Below are 18983 nucleotides of genomic sequence, written 5' to 3' on the forward strand. Positions count from 1 at the left end.
TTTCATGGGTCCTTCTATAGGGTTTATTATTTTGGTTCATGTTATTTGTGTTGGAAGATGGTCGTGTTACATTACAATTGTTGCTATCGTGTCTCTCAAGATGAGACATTATTGAAGAAGAGGTGGCCTCAGTACCTTTTCTCATACCATAATTTATTTGACTCTCAAAATTATCACGGTTGGGACACCATGAGAGTCCATGAGATGAAGCATATGCATCTTAGGAAAAATATTTATATCGGATTATGATTATTTCATGTGTCCTTCTATAAGATTTCTTATTTTGGTTTGTGTTATATGTGTTGGAAGATGGTCGTGTTACATTACAGCTGCTGCTATTATGTTTCTTTGGATGAGACATTATTATTGAAGATGTGGTGGCCTCAATACCTTTTCTCATACCATAATTTATTTGACTCTAAAAAATATCACGGTTGGGGCACCATGAAAGTCAGTGCCCGGATTGGGACACCATGATAGTGTCCTTCTATAAGGTTTATTATTTTGGTTTGTGTTGTATGTGGTCGTGTTACATTACAACTGTTAATATTATGTCTCTTTGGATGAAATATTATTATTGAAGAAGAGGTGGCCTCAATATCTTTTCTCATACCATAATTTATTTGACTCTAAAAAATATCACGGTTGGGACACCATGAGAGTTGGTGCCCAGATTGGGACACCATGATAAATTTAATTATAAAAAATATCACGGTTGGGATACCATGAGAGTTAGTGTTCGGATTGTGACACCATTATAAATAAACCCAACACCCCCCCCCCCCGTAATGGCTTTTATTACTCCTACCACTTGAGAATCTTTGTCTTGTGGAGGGACACAGTGGTGGTGGATACTTCATAACAATGCCGATAGACACACTACCTATAGAAGATGGAGTGTGCCTTACATCTAGCATTAGGACTGGAGTATGGAGCAATGTCTTACTGGTTAGGAGTGATTTTTACTCTCACTTATATTATGCCAACATGGCCTCATGGAAGGACGCAACAGCGTGAGGGGGAGTGTTGGAAGATGTGTCATTTTATACAAAAAGATTATATACATCATTTGCAGCAAGTTGGGAGTTCATATTGTTCTCTAACCCCCAACATGAGGAGGAGTGTTAGAAGATAGACCCAAACCCACACGACCAAGGAAGACCAACATATCTCAGAGTATTATAAGATGTGCTATGCTACCAAGGAAGACCCAGAAGATGGGCCCAAGTACATAAGAAGTAGGACCCACCATGATTACCACGAGCTGGTATCCTTATCACATAAGTTGGAAGATCAAGAAGGACTCACAAAATGCATCTTTATCTTATGGTCACGTCCTAGAAGAGTTCTAGTTTGAGTTATGTTTGTCTTTTATCTATATTGAGTAATTTAATTATGCTAGGACTTATCTTTAAGTGTTAGAGTTTGGGTGTAATTGGGACAAATGTAGTTTTATTGTAATTGGACTCTACTACATTTTTCTATTATAAATAGAGGTTCATGTACTCTGATTATAATAAGTTAATGAAGTCAATGAAGTATTTCTCTTTTGCATAAATTCAACAAGGACCTATACAAAAAGGGAAGTAGGTAACTCATGCAGAAAACCAGAGTTGTCCGATTGCATTGCCCCTGTTCGACATGACTGGAGAGAGAAAAGGCTTATTGAGAACCATTAGCTCAGACATTTTAATAGCCTGCTTGATGAATGCAGAAAGAAAAAGAAAATGAGAAATTTTTTTATAAAGGTCGTTCAATTGCGTGTTAGCTAACTGAATGGAAGGAGACAGGAAAGGTTTTGTTTGAAATCTTGGTCCCAAATGACCAAACAACCAAGCACATAAGGACATGAAGAGAATGAGGCAATGATGAAGGCCAACTAATCAAACTACCTATGCCTGATCGTTGGTAGAGAGAAAAGAAACTAGAAACATCCATTTGGCGAATCGTCCGATCACCCAAACCAAAGAATCCAAACACCCAAAAGAAGAAGAAGAAGAACAGGCGTCAGAAGAGTCCACAAACATCTAAACGGCCCACTTTAGAAAAGTTACAGAATGAGATTGAAGGCTTAAATTTGGCCAATATAGCTCTCTATAATATATATAACCTATATGTGATTAGCAAATCAAAATAAAATTTTAAATATTTTATCAAAAAATTTAGTTAAGATTTCACTAAAACTTAAAAAGGGATAAAAGCTCCCTCTTAATACTCAATGATTCAAAATTCGAGCATTGAGAATATGTTTGGTTATGTAAGGTATGCCCCAAACAATAGCTCTCTCAACTCCTAAGGCTAAAACAATGACTCCCAAGCGTTCTCATACATTGAAACCAAATTTGAGGATTGAATTTATTTTAGAAATCTACCTATTGATTTTTAGATAGGAGGCATCGAAGATAGAAGAGAAGAAAACATGAGAGAGAAAGAGTGGACAAAAAAAGAACCCGTATATATTAACTTAAGAGTAATGAGAGAGAGTGAGATGTCTTGCTCTCTTGCATTACATCCTTTTATAATGGAATACAACTTGAATCCTACTATAAATAAACTTTCCAAAAGTCGCCAATTACACTAAAGAATATCTCAACAATCTAATCACAATAGGTTGTAATAAAAAACTATCACTAAGAGAATAATGAGGAAATCTTCCTCCCACATGTGCTCCATGTTGAGTCTTCCTCTCCTCTTCTTCTTTGACTTTGATTCAACTGTGAGACCCTTTGCTTACCTTAGATTCTTTTGTAACTTCATCTTGCAAAAAAAAAATTAGCCTTTAATCGCATGTGGCTAAAAAAGAAATTTGGAAAAACATACCTTCTTCTTGTTCTCATTTTGTTATCATCTTGTTCTCATCATGTTTTCATCTTGTTTTCTCCCTTAGTATTTTTATCACATCAAATTTGATTACCATAACATGTGAGATTCTTCATTATAGGTTATCTTCTTCTACTTCTCCCTCTTAAGCTGGGGATCACAATTTTCTTTATCAAGAGGCCTTACTTCGAAGTGATTTTTTTAATAATGATAAATTGAAAGATACTTTTAGGGAACCAAGGGCGTGAATAAAAGATAACAACAATTATATTTCCCCCTAAAGGAGAGCCATGATGCAACACTCATACTTCTAAAAAAGAAGAAGGCACTTAGTAGACCAATAGATGAATTAATATGACCAAGCTTGGGGACAAGATAGAAATAAAGAAAAATTTCAAACAATTTCCATGAACGTTGCATGATCGAATAATAGGTACAACAGAGACATGTCACTCTCAAATTGATAGATCATCCTTGGAATGATTGATTGATCAATGGCCCTTAACTTTGAACAAAATAAAATTGAATGCTTTGATTCAATTTGAATTAGGGACAACCACTAGGTTTTGACACTTTGGGAAATTGTTTAGGATGGACTTATCTACAGAGATTAAAAAGAAATCTTCACAGAAGGAAAATTTTGAGATGGAACTAAAAATAGAAACATGATGAAGCTTAAATTCTAATGTAAAGAAACACAAACTTAATAGATGTGGAAAGGATTCTAAAAATAGAAAATCTGGAATTCTTGCTTAGTAGATGGAGTGTAAGACAAATAAATTTGGAATTTATGACCAAGCAACACAGAGTTTCTAATTCAGAAATTTTAGACATATCCATAAAGCTAAACTCATGTATGCAGAAGAAGATGGGAGTATTGTCTAGGTAATGTGAGATAAAAATAAATGGAAACTCTTAAGGAAAGAGAGAGACTCACATTGGTAAAGACTCTTCTTCTTTCCCAAAGTCCCAAATTACAACAAAGAATATGTTTCTAAGGAAACTAAAACTAAGAAAAAAAAGCAGGAAATCTTCTTCTCGCACGTGCGTCATGCAGTCTTCTTCTCTTCCTCTTCTTTCTCTTTGCTTCAACTGTGAGACCTCCTTTGCATGAGACTCACATTACATTCTTTGATCATAGTTTCTTCAACACAACCAATAAAGACCAAGTATTTTTTAAGTTCTACTTTAAAATATTTATTTACTTGGCATATCTTGTGCTAGAGAAATAGAATAGTACTCCGAAATCATATTACTCTTGCTAGAATTCAAAGTTGAAGGGGATTATACGTTATTAGAATTTGGGGGCTGGATTTTTAAAATTCAATTATTTATATGCATTTTATTAAAACTACTAATTATACTTGGTCAAGAGCACTGAACTAGTGCCATTGCACCTTGAAATTATTCATTAAAATTACTCATGGGTTATAATTGGAGATCATTTTTCAATTAGGTTGCTTGTGTATTTTTGCTCAATTTGAAAAACTAATCCCGATTTTTCTTTGAGCTTATATTTCACTAAGGATTACTTGAGCAATTATTATATAAGATTGGTTATGCTTATCATTTATTATTGAATTGTGAAATCTACCTATTTGAAGAGGCCATTGTAGTTGTGTTGACTTGTAAGTAAGTCACCCTGGAGTGTTGGGCCAAGCCTTGGCAAGGCAAGACTATCGTCAACTGAATTCCATTAAGAAAGACCCATGTGTTGGAAGAGGAAAGACTCTCAAGCTTTATTTACTATTGTGAGCCATAAGTCCTCATGACAGCAAGCAGTGCTGAAAATCCCTTGGTGGTGTAGATAGAACTGCCTAGTTAGCTACTGAAAAATTATTTTATGAGTCTAGGTTGGATAACTTAGTTAGCTATGGAATTTCTACGTGCGAGTCAAATGTTATAAATTGGTTGTTATGGTAAATTAGGTGACATAAATCTCTGTATGGGCAACATTATAATTGGTCTTGAAGGCAATTTATTGTAAGTTCATTTGGCAACTCAAAACATAGTGATTTAACTCCAATGTGCAAACACGTTGGGAGTGGATTGTATAGTTAAATGAAATCGTAAACACACTTAAGGAAAAAATAAAAAGAATTAAAAGGGGGGTGAAAAATTGTAGCAAAGTAAAAGAAAATCTATTTACCCAACCTCTAGGTTTGTTTATCATCTAGACCTAACATAACCATCTAATATTTCAAATCTCCCGATGAACTGCCCCGATTTTTATCATTGTCTTCCCAAACAAAATTCTTAGTAGGCTCCAAGATACAGTATCGATACGACACCTACCTTTCAATGATCAACCACAAAAGGAATTCATTCTATAGAATCAAATAATGCATGCATAAATCGATGAAAATGTTCTGAATGGAGACACATAGAAAAAAAAACTAACACTCTAAAACAAAGACAAAAAAGGGGGTGATGCAGCCCCTTTTTCCTTTCCTTTGTAGCTCTAACATGTTGAGAGAGAAGATTTGGGAAAAGGGTAAGGTTCCATGCCCAATTTAGTTTCTCAAATATCTGTAGAGAAGGGTGAGAAGACCTTGTTCCTTTCTCTATTTTTTAAGTATATCTAGTTATCTAGCATTTGGTGTAACAACAAAGATCTTTTAAATAATGAGATTTGTTTCTAAATGAAGGATTTTTATGAGGAAATTTGAGTTTTCGACATTGATAGCTCGTAGTTAAACTCCAGATGGTCACCACATACTCTGATGCAAAATCACACTGGCGCTTTCAATGTCAGCCACCAGAATTCTGATTTTTCACAAGTCAGCCAGATCATAGAGGCTGAGATACCTGTTCTTAGATTCTCTCTGCCACATGGCAGCATTTGAGCGGATCAGAAAACCGCCCTCCTATCTCTTTGGATAAGCCCATGCATATATGATATCTCAGAGACCACCACTCACACAACTCAAAAAAAAAAAAAATGGCCTCTGTCTGTGCTTCTTCTTCTGCCATTGCTGCCGTTGCCATCTCTTCTTCCAGGTATGAATGATCCTTTACTTAAGTCTTAGCAAGTTCCAGACGAAACTAGAGTAGTAGAGTAGTGGAAACTATTTTACAGAGATTTGTTAACGTAAAAAGATGGGTAGATGCATCTTAGATTTCTCCAAATTAAAGGGGGTTGTCATTGATCTGTTCATTTTATTTAATCTTTGAGTAACTGAAGAGGAAACTCATGTTCGTTTCATATGAGAAGTGAAAAACAATGTTTGCTCATAAATGTGATTCGATCGGTGTGATTCAGCTCTCAGAAGAGTGGAAATGGCCTGTCAGCCACCAAGGCCTCTTTCCTCGGTGGGAGAAAACTGAGACAAGGAAAGGTGACAAAAACTGCGGCGGCGAGATCTTTCACTGTGTCAGCAGCTGCCTTGGAGAGGCCTCTCTGGTTTCCAGGCAGCACTCCTCCACCCTGGCTTGATGGCAGGTCTAACACTATCCTTGATCTTTCCTCCGTCTGTAATGTTTAAAGCAAGAGTGCTAATCTGGTTGATGGTCTTGCTAACGCAGCCTTCCTGGAGATTTTGGATTCGATCCCCTTGGCCTAGGTGAGTTTTCGTTGAAATTCAATCTTTCAAACCTTTCAAACCAGATCAATTTGCTCGTCGAGCATTGCATGCATCTTAGCATGAACCAGAAGAATTTTGTTTCAATATCTTAGCTTGGAGTGTACTCATGTAATGGCAGGATCTGACCCGGAGACCTTGAGATGGAACCAACAGTCTGAGCTGGTCCACTGCAGATGGGCAATGCTGGGCGCAGCGGGTATCTTCATCCCCGAATTTCTAACCAAGCTTGGTATCCTTAACACTCCGTCATGGTACACAGCTGGAGAGCAAGAATACTTCACCGACACTACGACCCTTTTCATCATCGAGCTCATCTTCATCGGATGGGCAGAGGGAAGAAGATGGGCAGACATTATCAAGCCTGGCTGTGTGAACACAGACCCCATCTTCCCCAACAACAAGCTCACTGGGACTGAAGTCGGATACCCAGGCGGACTCTGGTTTGACCCTCTCGGATGGGGCACTGGTTCTCCTGAGCAGCTCAAGGAGTTGAGGACAAAGGAGATCAAGAATGGCAGATTGGCCATGTTGGCTGTCGTGGGTGCTTGGTTCCAGGCCATCTACACAGGCACTGGCCCCATTGACAACCTCTTTGCCCACCTTGCAGATCCCGGCCACAACACCATTTTTGCTGTAAGTCCACCATTTCCCATTTCTAATGAATGAGGGAGAGTAGCCTGTCTATCTAAGCTTTCACTAACGATTTTCTCCATGTTTTATTGTAGGCTTTCACCCCCAAGTGAAGATAGCAAAGAGACTGGCTGAGATTAGTATTTGGGTACTTAAATGTGTAAATTATTTGGTGAGAATGGAAGCTGAAAGAGGCATCAAATCATCTGTGTCATTGTGTACCTAAAAAATGCAACTTTAGATTAATCGTTACATCTTGATATGTATAAGTTTTAAGTAACAAATAGTATGACCAGTTGATTATTATTTTAAGTAGACACTATTGTGTAATAGGAGTACTTAGTATCTAGTTTAATCTTTAATATTATCTGCATATCAGACCCAAAAACCTCAAGGCCAAGATGAGTGTTGAAACCATTCTGGCGAAGAAAGCTTAGACGAGTTGAGTTTCATCAATAGACATGCCTTGATTTTTGGTAAGAGAGGACAAAAGGAGAAGGATAAAATGATGAACTAAGGTTAGTGTACATCTTATTGTCTTTTTACACTTGTATCATCCATTGTTATAAGCTTTTATATAAAAAACTGACCCTCCCATTTCAATAAAAAGAAATACTCAAGAGTGATAGTCATGGTTACTGTGGTCAGGATTCCTTTTGTCCTTTTTTATGTAACCCGGCTTACTGCCATTCAAACACCGACTTTTACAAGGTCATAGCTTGTTCCTTGTGGATTTGAAAACAATGCTAGTGGCTTTCTCGTAGAAGAAGAAGAAGATGAAGAAGAGGAGGATAGAATTGATGTATGAGATAAATTCAAAAATGTTCTCCCCATTTTTTCCAGGAACCCAGGGAGCGGTGGCAGTACAGACATGAGTCAGAAATGTAAGATTAGCTTGCAGCCTTCATAGGAACTGAGAACATAACAAATATTCCTAAAATTTGAAAAATGAAAGAAAAAATCCATATGAACCACAAAACAAACCCATCTGAATACCAGGAAACAAAGCTAAATTAATTGGCTCCAAGTATGCCGACGGATTGATTATCTCTTCTGTTTCTTCTTCCTTCTCAAATCACCTTTGTTGAAACCCCAAATGTCATCTGTTGTCTTTGCTGTGTTTTGCTTCTTCAAACCTTTCCTTCCCCCAAACCCAAACTTGGAGTCCCTGTAATCCTTATTCTTCCTATTCTTATCCTTCCCACTAGACCTACTTTTACCTCCAGATCAATCCCCTGGCCTGACTCCTGGTCTGGCTTTCTTGTTCTTCTCAAACATTTTACCTTCCTTAAAATCCAGTTCAATTTCCTGTTCTTTCCCACCCTTAAACCCGTTCTGCTGCCTTTGCTTCCGCCATTTCTTCACTGACTCAATCTCCTCCTCCTTCTGCTTGGCTCACTCTTTCAGCTTCTGAGCGTGGACCTCTTTAGCTATTCTCTTGACTTCTCAAGCCTTTCTCCTCTCCTCAGCTTCTTCAAACCGTTTCATCTCCTCTAAGAGCCTGCCTTTAATCTTCACCATGTGGGTGTCAGACTTGACCATCTCTGCATAATAATCAGCAGGCCACAGAAATGATACGCCCAGTGATTGAAGGTTCTCAAACGCTTAGCATGATCCCTCTAGTGCTTGGGTATAAAATGAAAGCTCACGTGTCAGATCATCATTGACATCAACTTTTTGCTCTTGTTCGATATCTACGGACAGTTTATGTATCCAATCCAATTTTTCTGACCAGCGCATATCTTCAAGCTTCTCTAGAAGACCCTCCTTGTTGAAAATATGGTTTTTTAAAGGCTCGGTCAGCATTACTTACCTCACCTTCAGAATCAGATTCTGTATAAGATTCTTCATTTGAAACATCTTCAACACAATCGTCCACAGAGCCGTCCTGATTAAACAAGAGTTCTTTCACTTTGAGACCACCCATCTCACTGAAATAGTAGGAAAACAATTTTAGTCTGCTGTTCAGGTAATGGCAGAGTCAAGAAATTTCCTGTTGACTAAAGAGAAAGAACAAGAAACATGCCACTATAGAATACTTGTTATAAGATGACACTGTTTTTTCTAAAAAAAAAAATGATAGGCATAAGATGATGCTTGTTTACAAGGATCTACATCAGATAGTCTGATTTACCTCAGCATAAATGGACTGGTGTTGAGTTACTATGCCGTTCACTTAGTGAGTCTGAGGGCCTCCAAGTATAGAACATGAAAGCAACGTCGAGAAGCACAACCATTTTAGAAGAACACCATTAGTTGATCAAAATCATTCTGAAATTCAAAGCTATTAAAGAAGCAAGACATACAAGACTCACCACATCAGCCCAAAGCACCACTTACAAAGGAAACTTTTATTAAATAGGCATAAAAAAGATCAGTAGCGTACAACAGGTTTGATTTTAAGTCTCTCTCTACTGGCTCCAATAGATTAAACGAGAAGCAGCCTCCACTATAGGCAGATTACATGAAGACATAATTTTCAACATTCTAGTTTCTTTGTGATAAAGATTTGTGTTACATTCTGGAACTCCAAACTGCTTTTATCTCCCAAATTGTTTAAATATGTTTTGCCTTACAGCAACTTTAGAAATTCAGACAATTATGTTGAAGATCCGAACTTAACGGGTCTTACAATCCGAGATTAACTGGTCATGATCCGACAATAACGGATCTGTAATTTTAATTTCAAACGGGATTCGTTCCCTTATATGTAAACGTATTCTGAATGTATTTTTTTTACATCGGAAATAAAGAATTTTACATGGTATCAGAACGACGATCTTGAGATCGCTCTTTCTATTTTTGTTTTCTTCCCGTCTGTCTTGTTGCAGCTTCCGATTTCGGTGACGTTTCCGTCGAGGTCCAAACCCTCGTTCGGCGGACGGAGATAAACCTGTGCCTATCGTTAAGAGACGCAACATGAGCTCTTTTATTGTCTACCAAAGGTCTCCCAGATCCGGCCACTGTGCCGTCCCCGCCACCACCTTCCGGCCTTCCTCTGCCGCAGACGACGCTCGCAAACCGCGCTCCGATTTGCACCGTCCCGCTACTGCGCCTTCCGACGGCCAGTTTAATTTTCGTCGCTCTCTGTCTGCAGAGACAGAGAAGAGAAAGAAATATTTACGCGTTGAATTAAATCAATGCTTTATGGTCCGAGCCAAAGTTTGAGCCGAGCCGAGCCAAGCCGAGCCAATATACTGAGCCGAGCCGAGCCGAACCAGTTTTCTGCCGAGTCAACTCGGACCTAAGGAGTCTAGCTCGAAGTCCTGAGCCGAAGCCAGAGTCCCAGTCTGCGCACACCAACTTCTAACAAAGGAAATCGCTAGTATGACATCCAGCTTTACTAATCTGAATCACCCATTGTATCTTCACCATTCAGATCAGCCTGGGTTAGTTCTCGTCCCACAACTTCTTACTGAGGATAATTACAGCACATGGCTTCGTTCCATGACTATGGCCCTCACAGTCAAAAACAAATTTGGGTTTGTTGATGGATCTCTTCAACGACCAGACAACAATACCGACAATGAATTACAACAGTGAATTCGTTGTGATAACCTTGTCAAAACTTGGTTATTGAGTTCAATCTCTAGAGATATTGCAGCAAGCGTATTTTATTGTGATGGAGCACAAACAGTTTGGAATGAGTTGTGCAACCGCTTTTCTCAGGTAAACAACATCCAATTATTTCACATTGAGATGAAATACATGATTGTGTACAGAATAATATGTCTGTTAGCTCATATTTTACAAAACTCAAAAGACTGTGGGATGAGAGAGATTCTATTTGTCCTATCTCACACTGTCGTTGTGGCTCTATGAAAGAGGAACTATCCTATCGAGAAACACAAAAAATCATCAAGTTTCTCATGGGATTAAGTGAATCTTTTACTACCGTACGTGGACAAATATTGACAATGGACCCTTTGCCTAAGATTAGCAAGGTTTATTCTCTAGTACTCAGACATGAATGACAAAAAGATGTATCTGATAAACGGAGCATCATTCAACTTGAGGTAGCAGCTTTCGCTGTCAGAAATTTATTCAAGAAAGGTGGCTCCTCCACCTGTACAAAATGTCACAAAGACGGTCACCATACTGGAAATTGTCGGGCACATTTGAAATACACTTATTGCAATTTGAAGGGTCACACCGTTGATTTCTGTCGAAGACTCAAGTTTGCATAATCCACTAAGCCCATAGAGAAGAAAAACATATCCAACTCCTTTCCTTTTACTCAGGAACAATGCCAACAAATATTACAAATGCTCAGTCATAACAAACCATCAATGGCAAATCATGTGGGTAATTCCTCTACTCACGACGAACTTTCAGGTAAAGCACTTTACTTTTCTTCTCCCAATGAGCAAGCCACATGGATCCTAGATAGTGGTGCCACTGACCATATTGTTTGCTGTCATACATTGCTTATGTCTTGGCGAGCTGTTACGAACAAAACAGTGGAATTACCAGATGGTTCTCATGCTAATGTCACACATGTTGGTCAAGTCATTTTCTCTTTTAGTTTGGTTCTTCACAATGTTTTATGTGTCCCAATTTTGCAATTAAACCTCATTTCTATCAGCAAGCTTCTTCATCATTCTCTTTGCATCACCGTGTTTTTTACCCATTTTTGTGCCATACAGGACCTACGCTTGGGGAAGATGATTAGGACGGGAACTGAACGGCAAGGTCTCTACTACCTTGATCGTCCAAAACCATCATCATGTTATTCCGTACATTCTCCATCTGGTATTTGGCATCAACGTCTCGGACATCCATCACATCAAGTATCTGTCTCATTTCCATTTTTGAATAAAAATTCTTGTAGTTCAAACAATTGTCTAGTTTGCCCCTTGGCTGAACAAACTAGATTGTCATTTCCTTTGAGCACAATTCCTAGCACATCATCTTTTGAAAAATTGCATGTTGATATCTGGGGGGGTTACCATGTTGCATCGATTTCTGGGGCTCGATATTTCCTTACTATAGTTGATGACTTTACTAGATGCACATGGATTTATTTGATGCGTTACAAATCTGAAACTCAAACTCACCTAACTAATTTTATTAGTATGGTAGAAACCCAATTTGTTTCCAAGGTGAAAATTGTGCGTAGTGATAATGGCCTTGTATTCACTCTTGCCACTTACTACTTATCCAAAGGCATTATCCACCAAACCAATTGTGTTCACACCCCACAACAAAACGGGATAGCTGAACGCAAACATCGACACCTTCTTAACATGGCCAGAGCCTTACTTTTTCAAGCACACCTTCCTAAACGATTTTGGGGAGATGTCATTTTAACAACTGCTTATCTCATAAATCGGACACCTATCCCAGTCTTGCAAGGTAAAACACCTTATGAACAGTTATTTCACATTATCCCCACTTACTCTCATTTACGAGTTTTTGGATGTTTATGTTTTGCCTTTTCTCACACCCACAAACCATCCAAATTTGATGCACGTGCCATTCGTTGCATTTTTCTTGGATACCTTTATGGACAAAAGGGATATAGGGTTTATGATCTCCAACTCAATAAAGTATTTATCTCCCGAGATGTTACCTTCTTTGAAAATGAATTCCCTCTTAAACATTTTTTTGCTGCAAATAAGAGTCTCATGTTTCCTCCTCTTATAATGTCTGCTATTTATGATGACCCTCTACCAGACATACCTTTATCAGACACACCTCCTTCGTCACCAAATCTTGACATTTCTCATGTTGATCATCGTTTTTCCCCCAAATACCTTCTCCTACTACCATACCGCCTCCTACTCGTCGCCCCTCTACCAGGCCCATTAAGCGACCCAGTTTCCTTCAGGATTTTCATGTGGAAGCGACCCTACTGTCACGACCTGAACAATCTTCTGCCTCCAACGTAGTCACCACATCAGGTACACCTTATGACCTCTCTCACGTTCTTTCTTATGCTCGGTTATCCCCATCTCATAAAGTTTTTACCACTTCATTAACCATTACACAAGAACCAACTAGTTTCTTACAGGTGTCAAGCAATGCATGATGAAATTCAAGCCCTCCAGGCTAACCAGACATGGACACTCACATCTCTTCCACCTGGCAAGAAACCGATTGGATGTAAATTGGTATACAAAGTCAAGCTCAAATCTGATGGCACCGTTGAGCGTTACAAAGCTCGCCTAGTCGCCAAAGGATACAACCAGATTGAAGGACTTGACTATCAAGAGACGTTCGCCCCAGTTGCCAAGTTGGTTACTGTCCGTGTCCTACTCAGTGTTTCTGTTATTCAAGGATGGCATCTTCACCAACTCGATGTTAACAATGCGTTCTTACATGGTGATCTTGATGAAGATGTCTATATGTCACTACCACCTGGTTTTGGACAAAAGGGGGAGACTCAAGTGTGCAAACTTAACAAGTCCCTATACGGCTTGAAACAAGCTTCTAGACAGTGGTTTTTGAAGTTTTCCACAACCCTCAAGATCGTTGGATTTCTAGGAGCAAAACCTACGAGGTTCCCAATGGAGCAAAATTTGGCTCTTACACAATCCGATGGTGAACTCCTAAATGATCCTTCATCATACAGGCGCCTTGTAGGAAGATTGATCTACTTGACCATCACTAGGCCAGATATGGTCTATGTTGTCCATGTTCTAAGCCAATTTATGGAAAAACCACGTACACCACACCTTGAGGCAGCACATAGAGTTCTTCGATACCTGAAACAAACTCCAGGACAGGGTATTCTATTATCCTCTACAGGTACACTCTAGTTAAATGCATTTTGCGATGTAGATTGGGCTCGTTGCAGGGACACAAGAAGGTCAGTAACAGGGTATTGTATATTTCTTGGACAATCACCCATTTTGTGGAAAACAAAGAAGCAAACAACAGTGGCTCGATCAACTGCCGAGGCAGAGTATCGTTCTATGGCTGCTACATGTTGCGAAATTACTTGGCTGAAAAACATTTTGAAAGACTTGAAAATCACACATACTCAACCAGCCATGTTGTATTGTGACAACCAAGCTGCTCTACACATCGCTTCAAATCCGGTCTTCCATGAGCGAACCAAGCACATCGAAATCGATTGTCACTTAGTTTGTGAAAAGATTCAAGTAGGGATAATTAAGACAGCCCAACCAACGACCAAACTGCAGACTTATTTACTAAGGCGTTGAGTTCGTCCCAATTTGAGGCATTACACGGCAAGTTGGGTATCATTAACATATATTCCAACTTGAGGGGGAGTGTTGAAGATCCGAACATAACGGGTCTTACGATCCGAGATTAACTGGTCATGATTCGACAATAACGGATCTGTAATTTTAATTTCAAACGAGATTCATTCCCTTATATGTAAGCGTATTCTGAATGTATTTTTTTTCACATTGGAAATAAAGAATTTTACAAATTAGACAAATAGCTATGGTAAGTCATTCAAGACAGAACCTAAAATGCCAATAATGACACCCATAAAAATCCGGGAGTTAATGAATAACCAAAAGGCGTCAAACATAACAAAGACCTCAAACCATGGATAACCAAAATGAAATCCAGAAGAAGCAAGACCTAAATCATACTTCCATTAAGCCTGACCACCTGTTGCTGCATCAAACACTTCTAAGCTTCGACCAGCCACATAAAAATGACTACAAGATTCTCTAGATGGCCCATCCGCTTAGCATGACACAAAAACAGAATCAAAGACAATGACGAACAAAGTACAGTCATCCACTTTTCAATTTCCTCTCTATTCCAACCAAATAAAGAATAATATGCTACGTTAGAGAGCTACCACCATCTCGAGGAGATACAAGGGTCTTTCTCTGTTTTTGTTCCCTTCAAGGGTAATCAAGCAACAACCCGTATCCAGCGAGAATAGTGTTTAGTATAGAAGAGAAATGGAGCGAGACTCGGTGGAAGTACCTGTAATCCTTAAAAGATACGCACTGTCGTTGGAAGAGGGACTCCACATGAAGGTTTAGGGCCGTCAACGGGTTGGGTTTACCGAAACCAAAACGCTGTAACGCACGTAACACAAATCACAGAAACAAAACAACCAATATGTTTCTTAATAATCGTATAAGCTTGGGTTCCTTGGTACCCATTAATGATGCAAGTTCAGTCTTTTATCCGAAATATGTTGTTGGTGTATGAAACTTTAAAATAAATATTTCTAGAATCTAAAACTTCATAGTGTTACACTTGAGTTAGTGTTATGAACCTTTCATCAGGTATTGACTGAAATTTTGGGTCTCTCAAAATAGTGAGCCAAGAGAAGAATCGGTTTTGATTGAACCCGTATCAATTGACTCGACCGATATAGGTTTATAACCCTATTATATACATACAATTAGGATCTACAAGGATAAACCGATAAGGGTGGAGTGAGGGGATGGGTTGAATAGGTTAATTTTTCAGTCTCAAGATCCTTATTAAGTTAATTTTGATGATAATAAATACTTATAAACTAATTGTAGATTTTTTTGATAAATATAATTAGAAAAAAAATACCAAAAATAAAGTTTTGGGAGGGAACAACCAACTTTGACATGGTAGCAAGTCAAAACCTAGGTATGCTTCTCTTATTTGATCTGTTTGTGTCCAGTTCTCATACTAGGTTATGTATTTAGGCTTAGGAAGGTTATATTTTTGTTATCTTCATACAATTATATTATTGTGATAGACACAAAGAACATTATATTTGTATCTTCTTTATGGATTGTTACAACATATTGTCTAGAATGAAAGGACCATGTTGTGAAATAGTTTGGATCATAAGAAGTTCCATAGGCTCCCTAACTAGGAGCATTCAAAGATTAATATGCACCATCTTTGGATGCCTTGGGTCACCAAAGAACCATATAAGATCCTTGACCTTGCTCTGCACATCCTTATCTCACACTCTAAGAATTGAATTCAGAGAAAAAAAGTGGTGGTGAGTAACAGTTTAAGTTTGTTGGTGTGAGTATAGGTAACGCGAACTTGAAAAATCGTCTGAAGCAAAATTTTTAAAGGAAGAAAGAAAAAAGAAAAAAAAAAGTATGTGTCTAAGTCCATCAAAGTTTGGTAGTACCCAAATTTTTATCGACCATCAATTTTAATTGAATAAATCAAAATTTAGTTTTCTTATATGTAGGGATAATAGGCAGTTACAACTTCTTCCTCTTTTGACGAGAAATAGGGGTTTAAAGATTGTATTGAATAACTCAAAATTTAGTTTCCTTATATGTAGGGATAATGGGCAGTTACAACTTCTTCCTCTTTTGACGAGAAATAGGGGTTTAAAGATTGTACGTTAAAACGGGATATCATCTAGCAAAGAACCTAGGTTCTTCGTCAACCGACTTTGGATATACTAGATCTCATTCCTCTTTCTAATCAAAAGAGGAAAAATTGTAACTGCACATTATCCATACATCTAAGAAAAACTACCAAATAACCTTAAAAAGGGGACAACTAGCACTGAATACAATTAAAAATTTATGTGGAGCACATGAACTTCTAAGCTAAAAGGTGCATATATAATACTGCAATGGATTGGAATTTGGAAGTCTCCTTCAAAGCAGTGACATTTTACTAACCAGTTCATGTGAGCAGTTCCTTCCAGACCAGTCAAGTCGAATTTTCTTATGATCGAATGTGTGACTGTCAGAACCACTAGCTGAGATGCCTCTTCCGAAGGAACCAAGTATAAGATGACAGATAAAGACCAAGAAATGAAAACCAGCTTCTGTGCTGCTCGATACGATCATGAGATGTGGAGCCATGTGTCTCAATATGACTTCCTTCTGCATCTTATCTCGTGTAACCTGAAAAAACATCTTAGCAACTTACTTACCCTGTAGCCTGTGGATCTTATCTTTAAGAACTTGTTTTCAAGTTTTACAAAAAAAGCGAGAAAATTACCTTTGTCTGGATTGACCTTAGGGTGGTTTGGGGATGGATGGGATCACTTGCAGGTTAAAAACTAATCTCTAAAAGTTTTACCACCGAACCTCTTGATTCTGGTTACAGTTCAAAAGCTTCAGTAACAGATATCGATTTGATACCTTCTGTCCTTTAACATTTAGCTGTATTCTCTCTTTCCAGGCAAATCTAGAACAAGTCTAGTGGGATTTGCGTCCCCTACCAAGGAAAAGTTTACTGAAATTTTATATCGATTGGAAGCAGCTATCTTGTCTTGATGTGGACGACTCGGGTGTGCTCATTTGCTGGTTGTTCGAAAAGATTAATCGACTCTGGTGGCCAGCCCACGAAGATCATCTGTCAAAAAAACCAGAATGTAGGGCAGGTTTGAGTGAAAAAAGATCCTCTGGATTCCTCATCCCGGTCGATCTGTGATCTCAACTCGCCTTTATCGTTAGTTTGGTCTAGTCTGAATCGTGCCAACCTCCATTTCAGTTTTGAGATAGTCGTCACTGTTGATTTAGTCTGTTCATTGTGGCTGAGCCCTGGATGCTCTACATCTCTGTCAAAAATATTGAATTTAACTGGCTGATACGATGGAATAGTAAATCGGAAAAACAAATAAATAATCGAACTGAGTAGCCGATAAGGATCACACTGCGGGTTCGGCAAAACTTTTATCATCATTAACTACTGAAAAGAAGATCGATGACTTGGTTCTCCATGCTTTTCTAATCAGTATCTCCTCTCTTTACATTAAAAAGATTTGAACCCATGTTTTTTCCAGCTACACAGTTAACTGGTTGAGATGATTATCTCCTTTTAAACTTTCTACTCTTGCTTTGGGATTTGCAGGTATACCCAGAATCTTTACAGATGAAGAAAATGTTGAGGGTTTCTTTGCTCGCGTCTCAGTTTTTGAAGCCAGAGGATCAACTTTTCATCGAATATATTAGAACCTCAAGGATCACTATAAATTATCAGCCAGGTCCACTAGAATCTAGAGAGAATTTTTCTCATTCACGGTTAAAAAAAAACCAAATTCGAACGCACCCGAAGTGGTAAAGATCGAGAGGAAGTGATCTTATATTTTCCCTCGACCTCGATCCAATCCACAGAAAACAGTAAAATGGTTGTACTCGAGAGCTCTTTTTGCCTGAAGAGCGTAAAGAAACAGTTCTCGTTTTATTGTGTGCTATCTGCTCGTAGCTGTTCGTCCCCTCTTTCATTCCATCGCAGAAACAGATTCAGGCAGCCTAGCCCGTTATGGATGTTTACCCAGTGACCGATCAAACTAGCGAGGCTCGGAACCTTCTGCGACAAGCTTGACAAGTGATCTCCATGCACGTGGAATCTATCCGTTCGGTAGCCTTCTCCTTGAGCCAACGAGCGCTCTCGACTTCCTGTTGGGCTCTCTCCCAAATGTGCTTGGCATGGGCGAAATCTGACTCCGCCAGTTCCATCTCTCTTCTTGTCATCTCTCTCACTCTGTCCGCGTACGCCTTCTCAGCAGCCGCCAACCGTATCTGCTCCGCAGCGTTCCTCTTCAAAGATTCGATACTGTTAATCTCTGTCTGTGTCCCTTCAAACCCATGAAAGGTCGGCGGGAGTGTCACCGGCGTGACGCTTATGGACAGCTGCAGGTCAAGCGAGGACGTGCCTGAATGGTGGTCAAGATGACTAGTGCCAGTCACAGCGCGATGCTTCAGAGAAGAATCAGAGAGATGAGTTGTAGAAGACGGAGCCTGGAATAACGGCAGCTCTCTCGGATCTTCCTCTGTCATGGCTTTCAGTGGAAGAAAAACAAAGAAACGTAGACGGAGAGGAAGACGGAGTGTGGGTTGGCGGTGGGAGCCCGATGCGGTATAAATATATAGACGAAATCGGGCTTGATGCTAGTGAACGAACCTCCAATTTTATAATTGCAGCCAGTTGCGAAAAGCGGGTCGCAGTCTCCGGTTAGCCATAGCATTCTGTACCGTGCAAAAATCTGATACGTATCGGATTGCCGCCTTTGGCGGTTAATAATTATATTATCGTCACGTAACA

At 39.0% G+C, this 18983-nt stretch overlaps 2 protein-coding genes and 1 pseudogene across 2 annotated transcripts; 1 reads left to right on the forward strand and 2 right to left on the reverse strand.

Annotated features, from left to right (window-relative positions):
- Nucleotides 1–5735: 5735 nt before the first annotated feature.
- On the forward strand, nucleotides 5736–7349 carry LOC137962267 (chlorophyll a-b binding protein 7, chloroplastic-like). The gene is made up of 5 exons (XM_068809035.1): nucleotides 5736–5820; nucleotides 6083–6262; nucleotides 6346–6383; nucleotides 6523–7037; nucleotides 7130–7349. Exons 1-5 carry the CDS (start codon nucleotides 5762–5764, stop codon nucleotides 7145–7147), a joined length of 810 nt encoding a protein of 269 aa, XP_068665136.1. The 5' UTR covers nucleotides 5736–5761; the 3' UTR covers nucleotides 7148–7349.
- A 729-nt stretch (nucleotides 7350–8078) lies between these two features.
- LOC137961889 (probable rRNA-processing protein EBP2 homolog) lies at nucleotides 8079–8961 on the reverse strand (annotated as a pseudogene).
- A 9262-nt stretch (nucleotides 8962–18223) lies between these two features.
- On the reverse strand, nucleotides 18224–18718 carry LOC137962210 (zinc finger protein SHOOT GRAVITROPISM 5-like). Its single transcript, XM_068808948.1, has one exon. The coding sequence runs from the start codon at nucleotides 18716–18718 to the stop codon at nucleotides 18224–18226; it is 495 nt and encodes a 164-aa protein (XP_068665049.1).
- Between the last annotated feature and the right edge of the window lie 265 nt (nucleotides 18719–18983).

The sequence above is a fragment of the Aristolochia californica genome, unplaced genomic scaffold (genome assembly GCF_029961685.1).
Source record: "Aristolochia californica isolate CCGP_79_NKW_82.1479 unplaced genomic scaffold, dmAriCali1.0.hap1 SCAF_4, whole genome shotgun sequence".
Classification (NCBI taxonomy): Eukaryota; Viridiplantae; Streptophyta; class Magnoliopsida; order Piperales; family Aristolochiaceae; genus Aristolochia; species Aristolochia californica.

What these genes read in the sequence shown, in the direction of transcription:
- LOC137962267 (XM_068809035.1), top strand. Translation starts at nt 5,762, where the DNA reads ATGGCCTCTGTCTGTGCTTCTTCTTCTGCCATTGCTGCCGTTGCCATC. An exon ending in GTTGCCATCTCTTCTTCCAG is followed by an intron (nt 5,821 to 6,082) that starts GTATGAATGATC and finishes GGTGTGATTCAG; the next exon opens with CTCTCAGAAGAGTGGAAATG. An exon ending in CCACCCTGGCTTGATGGCAG is followed by an intron (nt 6,263 to 6,345) that starts GTCTAACACTAT and finishes TTGCTAACGCAG; the next exon opens with CCTTCCTGGAGATTTTGGAT.
- LOC137962210 (XM_068808948.1), bottom strand. Translation starts at nt 18,718, where the DNA reads ATGACAGAGGAAGATCCGAGAGAGCTGCCGTTATTCCAGGCTCCGTCT.